The 6,360-nt window shown below is 49.2% G+C and overlaps 1 protein-coding gene across 1 annotated transcript; it reads left to right on the top strand.

Annotated features, from left to right (window-relative positions):
* The first annotated feature begins 829 nt into the window (after positions 1-829).
* MRPS26 (mitochondrial ribosomal protein S26) lies at positions 830-5,118 on the top strand. Its single transcript, XM_079991237.1, has 4 exons — positions 830-1,364; positions 3,893-4,039; positions 4,161-4,284; positions 4,744-5,118. Exons 1-4 carry the CDS (start codon positions 1,144-1,146, stop codon positions 4,873-4,875), a joined length of 624 nt encoding a protein of 207 aa, XP_079847363.1. The 5' UTR covers positions 830-1,143; the 3' UTR covers positions 4,876-5,118.
* The last annotated feature ends 1,242 nt before the right edge of the window (positions 5,119-6,360 follow it).

A 6,360-nucleotide genomic window follows, 5' to 3' on the forward strand; every position in this document is an offset into this window, starting at 1 on the left:
TAGGCAATGATCAGCAGCTAGAGAAGGGCTTTTAGCAATGTGTAATATTTGGAGGAAGGCGAGGTAACAGGCAGTGTAAGAACACAAGTACACAACAATGTCCCCATTTCCCTCTGAAATGTTGGAGTGCATGGAAGAAACACTTTGTAAAGGAAAGCGTGGCGGCTCTCTGAGGTAATAACAATAACCCTTTGACGGGGCCTTCTTGGTAGTGGCTCCCCACTTGTGCAAGGCTTTCCATCATTCTTAACATTCAGGAGAAATTTTTAAAGCAGGCACTTTGGAAAATTCTGTTCCCGGCATCCTTGGAATTATTAGCTGTGGGGATATATTACTGTTTAATTTTGTTATTCTTATTTTTAATTGTACTGCTTCGCTGTCTGCCACCCTGGGCTCCTTTGGTAGGGCAGGCAGATGAGAATAATGCTAATACTTTAGTAAATAATAATACCCATGAGGAGGACCAGGAGCTGGGGCATGGTTTCCACCACTCATTTTATTTTATTATTTGCTGCATCCCACCTTTTCTCCTCCAAGGAGCTCAAGGGGGGCTACATGCCTCGCCCCGCTCATTTGATACCCCGCAACAACCCTGCAAGGCAGGCTAAACGCTGAGCTTGAGTGACAGGGAAGAGGAACTACATTTCCCATCACGCCCACACCCTACTTCCGGTGCCCTGCCCGCCCTCCAGTAGATGAGGCGCCGTCTTTCCCGCTTATTTCCTTGATTGACAGCGAGAGGGAGGACTACGTTTCCCGTCATGCTCACCGTCTATTTCCGGTGTCCTGCTCACCCTGCCTTCCTTCCGCCTGCCTTTATTTCTGAGGTAGGCCGCGCTCGGGTCTCACCCGCCTCACGGACCCAGCAAATACGGGGCCTAATAGCAGGAGACGGGAGTAGCGAAAGCGAGAAAACCATCCGTAGCCCGGGTCTACTTCCGGTGTGTAGGCCACAAGGAATCGAGTTGAGGAAGACTCCATTTCCCGTCGTGCCTCAGCCCCACTTCCGGTGCTGAGAGCAGCTCGTGAGGAAAAAGACCGCGAGGAAACTACATTTCCCATACTGCCCCAGCCCAGCTTCCGGCGTGCGGACTTTCCCCTCAGGATTTTGCTTCCTCTCTGACTGCCGCGGCCGGCGCCGGGATGCTTCGCGGGCTGGTCCCCTTCTCCGGCCGGGGCGGCCTTCTGGGCCGGAGCCTGGCGCCGCTCCTGGCCGCGCCCTCGCGGGGCCGCAAGACCCGCCACGACCCCCCGGCCAAATCCAAAGCCGGCAGAATCAAGGTGCCGCCGCCCGTCGACCCGGCCGAGCTGCTGGTGGTGCTGGGCCGCTACGAGCGCTATAGGCGGGTCATGACCGCCCTCAGGTGAGGCGCCGGGGAAGCCTGTCGCTCAGCTCGGCCGGCCAATCAGGGCAGCCGGCGGGCCCGTGGAGGCGGGGCCACGGGGACCTCGAGGGGGGGGGAGGCGACGTGGGGGGCTGGGCTTTGGTTCTTCTCCCTTTCTCTGCTGAGCCAATTTATTTAGATTCAGGTAGGTAGGTAGCCGAGGGACGCAGGTGGCGCTGTGGGTTAAAGCCTCAGCGCCTAGGACTTGCCGATCGAAAGGTCGGCGGTTCGAATCCCTGCGGCGGGGTGCGCTCCCGCTGCTCGGTCCCAGCGCCTGCCAACCTAGCAGTTCAAAAGCACCTCCGGGTGCAAATAGATAAATAGGGACCGCTTACCGGCGGGAAGGTAAACGGCGTTTCCGTGTGCGGCTCTGGCTCGCCAGAGCAGCGATGTCACGCTGGCCACGTGACCCGGAAGTGTCTCCGGACAGCGCTGGCCCCTGGCCTCTTGAGTGAGATGGGCGCACAACCCCAGAGTCTGTCAAGACTGGCCCGTACGGGCAGGGGTATAAAGAAAGAAAGAAAGGTAGGTAGCCGTGTTGGGCTGACGCAGTCGAAATAGATTTTAGAAATTGTCCAGTAGCACCTTAGAGACAAACTAAGTTCTTGGGAGAAAAGCAATGACAAACCTAGACAGCATCTTAAAAAGCAGAGACACCACCTTGCCAACAAAGGTCCGTATAGTAAAAGCCATGGTTTTCCCAGTAGTGATGTATGGAAGTGAGAGCTGGACCATAAAGAAGGCTGATCGCCGAAGAATGGATGCTTTTAAATTCTGGTACTGGAGGAGACTCTTGAGAGTCCCGTGGACTGCAAGAAGATCAAACCTCTCCATTCTGAAGGAAATCAGCCTTGAGTGCTCACTGGAAGGACATATTGTGAAGTTGAGGCTCCAAGACTTTGGCCATCTCATGAGAAGAGAAGACTCCCTGGAAAAGACCCTGATGTTGGGAAAGATGGAGGGCACAAGGAGAAGGGGACGATGGAGGGTGAGATGGTGGGACAGTGTTCTCAAAGCTACTAGCATGAGTTTGACCAAACTGCGGGAGGCAGTGGAAGACAGGAGTGCCTGGCGTGCTCTGGTCCAGGGGGTCACGAAGAGTCGGACACAACTAAACAACAACAACAAAAGTTTGTTCTGGATATAAGCTTTTGTGTGCATGAACACTTCTTCATGAATCTAGAATTATGGAAGGCAGCACATTGAGCTACATGAAATGGAAGAAGTGTGCATGCGAACGAAAGCTTATAACCAAAACAAACTTAGTTGGTCTCTAAGGTGCTACTGGACAATTTTTTATTTTTTTTATTTATTCCAATTGATTCAGTTATTATAGAGCACAAGCTGAACATGAGCCCACAGGGTGATGCAGCAGCAGAATAAGTGAGTGCTATTCAAGGCTGTCATGGATGCTTTAGTTGAGATTCCTGCATTGCAGGGCGTTGGGCTAGGTGCAAAGATGTGGCGTGACAGCCATCTTCAAATCGGTGTTTGAAACTCCCATTGTTTTAGGTGTTTTTTTTTGCAGCAGGGGCATTTCATTAGCCTGAGCAGTTTCTGAGCTCTGGGCTCAGTACTGTGCCTAAGATTTCAGATTAAAATTGCAGAGTGGAAGGAAAGGAGGATGTTTTTCTGCCTCCCCACTTCCAGATACTCTTTGAAAACTGGAGAAGAGACTCTCTTAAGAATATTAGGGGGGTGGGCAGGGGAAGGACTAGACCATGTGATAAATGAACATAATATTTTAGCTGCCGTTCATTCATTTTCAGCTTTGTATTCTTGTTATTAAAAAAGTGTGCCTAGACATTCCAATGTTGCGTCCATAACCTAAGGTTAAGGTGCCATTTAGATCCTAGCTTTCATATCTCAGTTTCGAACACTGCTTCAAATGTCTGAAGGGCTGTCACATAGAGGCCAGGACTTGAACCAATGGCTTCAAGCTCCAAGAAAGGAGATTCAAACTTAAACATCAGGAAGAACATTCTGATAGTAAGAGCTGTTTGACAGTCTTGCTCGGGAGGTGGTGGACTCTCCCTTCTTGGAGGGTTTTAAGTAGAGTTTGGATGACCACCTGTCACATTGATTTAGTTGAGATTCCTGCATGGTAGAGGATTCTATGATTTATATATTAAATGTGTGTACCACCCTTCATCTTAAGAGTTCAGGCAGTTCACAGCATAAAAATACAATATAAAAAACACATATTGTCTCTTGTATTTTTGATATTTTTTATGATCTGTGATATTGTGTGTGTTGACGCTGGTCTGTGACCGTATTAATAAATTCATTCATTCAAGATAAAAAACACAACTGCGCAAACATAAGTTCTGAATGATTGATAGGCATTCATCAGGGTTGGGGGACCTGTGATAGGAGTTGTAGTTCAGTGACATCTGGAGGATCACAACCCTGCATATGACACATTGTGACTCTTGCCTCTGCAGGGAAGGTATCAGTAACAAAGGGGCAGCTGCTTTTTTAACATTCCCTCCTATGCTCTCTACCAGAGGCGAATTCAAAGAAGAGGTGCTGCGGAAACATTATGCAGAGAAGTATGGGGAAGTCTGGAAGCAGAGAGAGGAGGCTGCAAACAAGGAGCATCAAGAGCTGATGGCCTGGAATGACGCAGAGAACAGACGTCTACGGGAACGGAGGTGAGCATGGCGTGTCTATTTTTAAATCTGCTGTTGATTTCATTACTCTTCTTGGCCTTTGGCTGTTTCTGTTGTGTGGAGAGCAGCAAGTGCTAAGTTCCTTCTGTGTCCCTAACCCCAGGGAGGAGCGCCTCCGGAAGGAAGAAGCAGCTGATCAAGAACGCCGACGGCAAGGAGCCCAGAATCGGGCTACCTATATGGAAGAAATTCTCAAGGAGAAGGAGAAAGAGGTGCTCCAGTTGCAGGTAGGGAAGCCAGCATGCTGCAAACAGCTGCCTTCACTTTGACACTTCTTCCTCGGAGCAATCTTTTTGCTACTGCGGTCTGGTTAAATGTCAAAATGCTACCTAGTTTTGATGATGTTTGGGGGACACAAAATCAAAGAGAAACCGGGATCCTTTGGCTATTGTTTTAGGTTACCAGAGGAGGGTGTTTGGGGGACACAAAATCAAAGAGAAACCGGGATCCTTTGGCTATTGTTTTAGGTTACCAGAGGAGGGTGTGGCTGGGTTAAAAGTGGTAGGAGTCCAAATACAGCACTGGGGGGTTTTACTGAAGGCCACTGCTGCCTTTTCTCCAACCCTTTGGGTGCTGATGCAATGACAAAAGACTTGAAACGGACAACCCTGTGTGTTTGGAGTGTTGTTCAGGGGGAGAAATACTGTGTTTGTAAAATGCCTTCTTTTCCTCTTTTGCTGATGCAGGAAGAAGCCAAGAACTTCATCACCCCTGAAAATATAGATGAGCGGATTGAGGAGTGCCTAGACAACCCCCGCAACTATAATTTTGCCATTGATAAGGAAGGAAGGATAGCCAAGCGGAGCTTATTGCCTTAGCAACTCATACCAGAGGAGCCTGGGCGTCCTGGTATTCCCTGCCCGAGTGGTTGAGTGTCGCTTCCATCCAGCTGCCAGAGTTTGAGGGGACCAGAACTGGCTTGCTCAACTTCATCAATAAGACTGCTTTGAGACATTCACCCTGAAAGATGTATATCTTTGGGGTTTTATACTTCCAGAACATTGGTGCCCTTCTTGAAGACTTTGTTGCAGTTTTTCCGTAATAAAATATTGGGTTTCTCTCAGAGGTTTCCTTCGCTATGTCCTGAGCATTTTAAAGGTCTATGGCAAAGAGGGGCCACAAAACTTCTCAGTGAGGATTGGGCACAGAATGGTGAGTGACCGTTGGGGAGGAAGCATGGAAATGGGGGTGGAACAGGGTGGATTCTAATTCTCAGGCTAACCAAACACCAATTAGTGCACATGCGGCAATGTGAGTGGCAAAGAAAGCATATTACAGCTTGGTACCTGATTGGGAGGTATCTTTTGGATAGTTCAGAAGGGGAAGGATCCCTGGAGCTCTTGAGGGCTGACCTTGGCCAATTGGCTGCACATTTTGGGTATAATGTCGCTCATCTTCTGAGAGACTTTGACTCCATAGTTGTTGCAGTTCCAACTGAAGCACCAGGAAAGTGATGTTCAGCCCTCTCGGAGTTATGCTGTGGGCCCTGTTTTATCCCCAATGCTATCTAATATCTATATGAAGCCGTTAGAAGTGGCCCTCCATATCTTCTTCTGTGCTATACAGTGGTACCTCGGGTTACATACACTTCAGGTTACAGACTCCACTAACCTGGAAATAGTACCTCGGGTTAAGAACTTTGCTTCAGGATGAGAACAGAAATTGCACAGCAGCGGTGCAGCAGCAGTGGGAGGCCCCATTAGCTGAATTAACTGAAGTGGTGCTTCAGGTTAAGAACAGTTTCAGGTTAAGAATGGACCTCCGGAACAAATTAAGTTCTTAACCCGAGGTACCACTGTACTGGCTGGGGCTGATGGAACAGCAGGTTCCCCATCCATGGTCTGACGGTACAAAACACTCTTTGGAAAATCCCCTTCTTGCTTCCAAACTACCTGCAATCAGAAGCATGCAAGAAGAGCTTACAGAATAAGACCAAACGCCCATCTAGTCCAGTAGAGCACGAGACTCTGATTAATCTCAGGGTCTTGGGTTCGTGCCCCACATTGGACAAAAGATTCCTGCATTGCAGAGAATTGGACGAGATGATTCTCGCGGTCCCTTCCAACTCTCCAGTTCTTTGATTCTATGCTCACAGTGGCTAACCAGATGCCCATGGGAAGCCCCCTTGCTGGACGTGGGGGCAACAGCAGGCTCCCCACTTGTGATTCCCAGCAACTGCTATTGAGAGGCATCGTGTCACCTTGGCTAGCAGCCATTAATAGCCTTACCCTCCATGAATTTGTCTTGCCCCCTTTTCAAGCCTTTCAACCTGGTGGCCATCACTAGGTCTTCTGAGAGAGATT

This window comes from Podarcis cretensis, assembly GCF_951804945.1.
Source record: "Podarcis cretensis genome assembly, chromosome: 9".
Classification (NCBI taxonomy): domain Eukaryota; kingdom Metazoa; phylum Chordata; class Lepidosauria; order Squamata; family Lacertidae; genus Podarcis; species Podarcis cretensis.

Coding starts and splice junctions, on each gene's coding strand:
- MRPS26 (XM_079991237.1), top strand. CDS start 1,144: ATGCTTCGCGGGCTGGTCCCCTTCTCCGGCCGGGGCGGCCTTCTGGGC. Junction 1,365..3,892: donor CGGGTCATGACCGCCCTCAG/GTGAGGCGCCGG, acceptor GCTCTCTACCAG/AGGCGAATTCAAAGAAGAGG. Junction 4,285..4,743: donor AAGAGGTGCTCCAGTTGCAG/GTAGGGAAGCCA, acceptor TTGCTGATGCAG/GAAGAAGCCAAGAACTTCAT.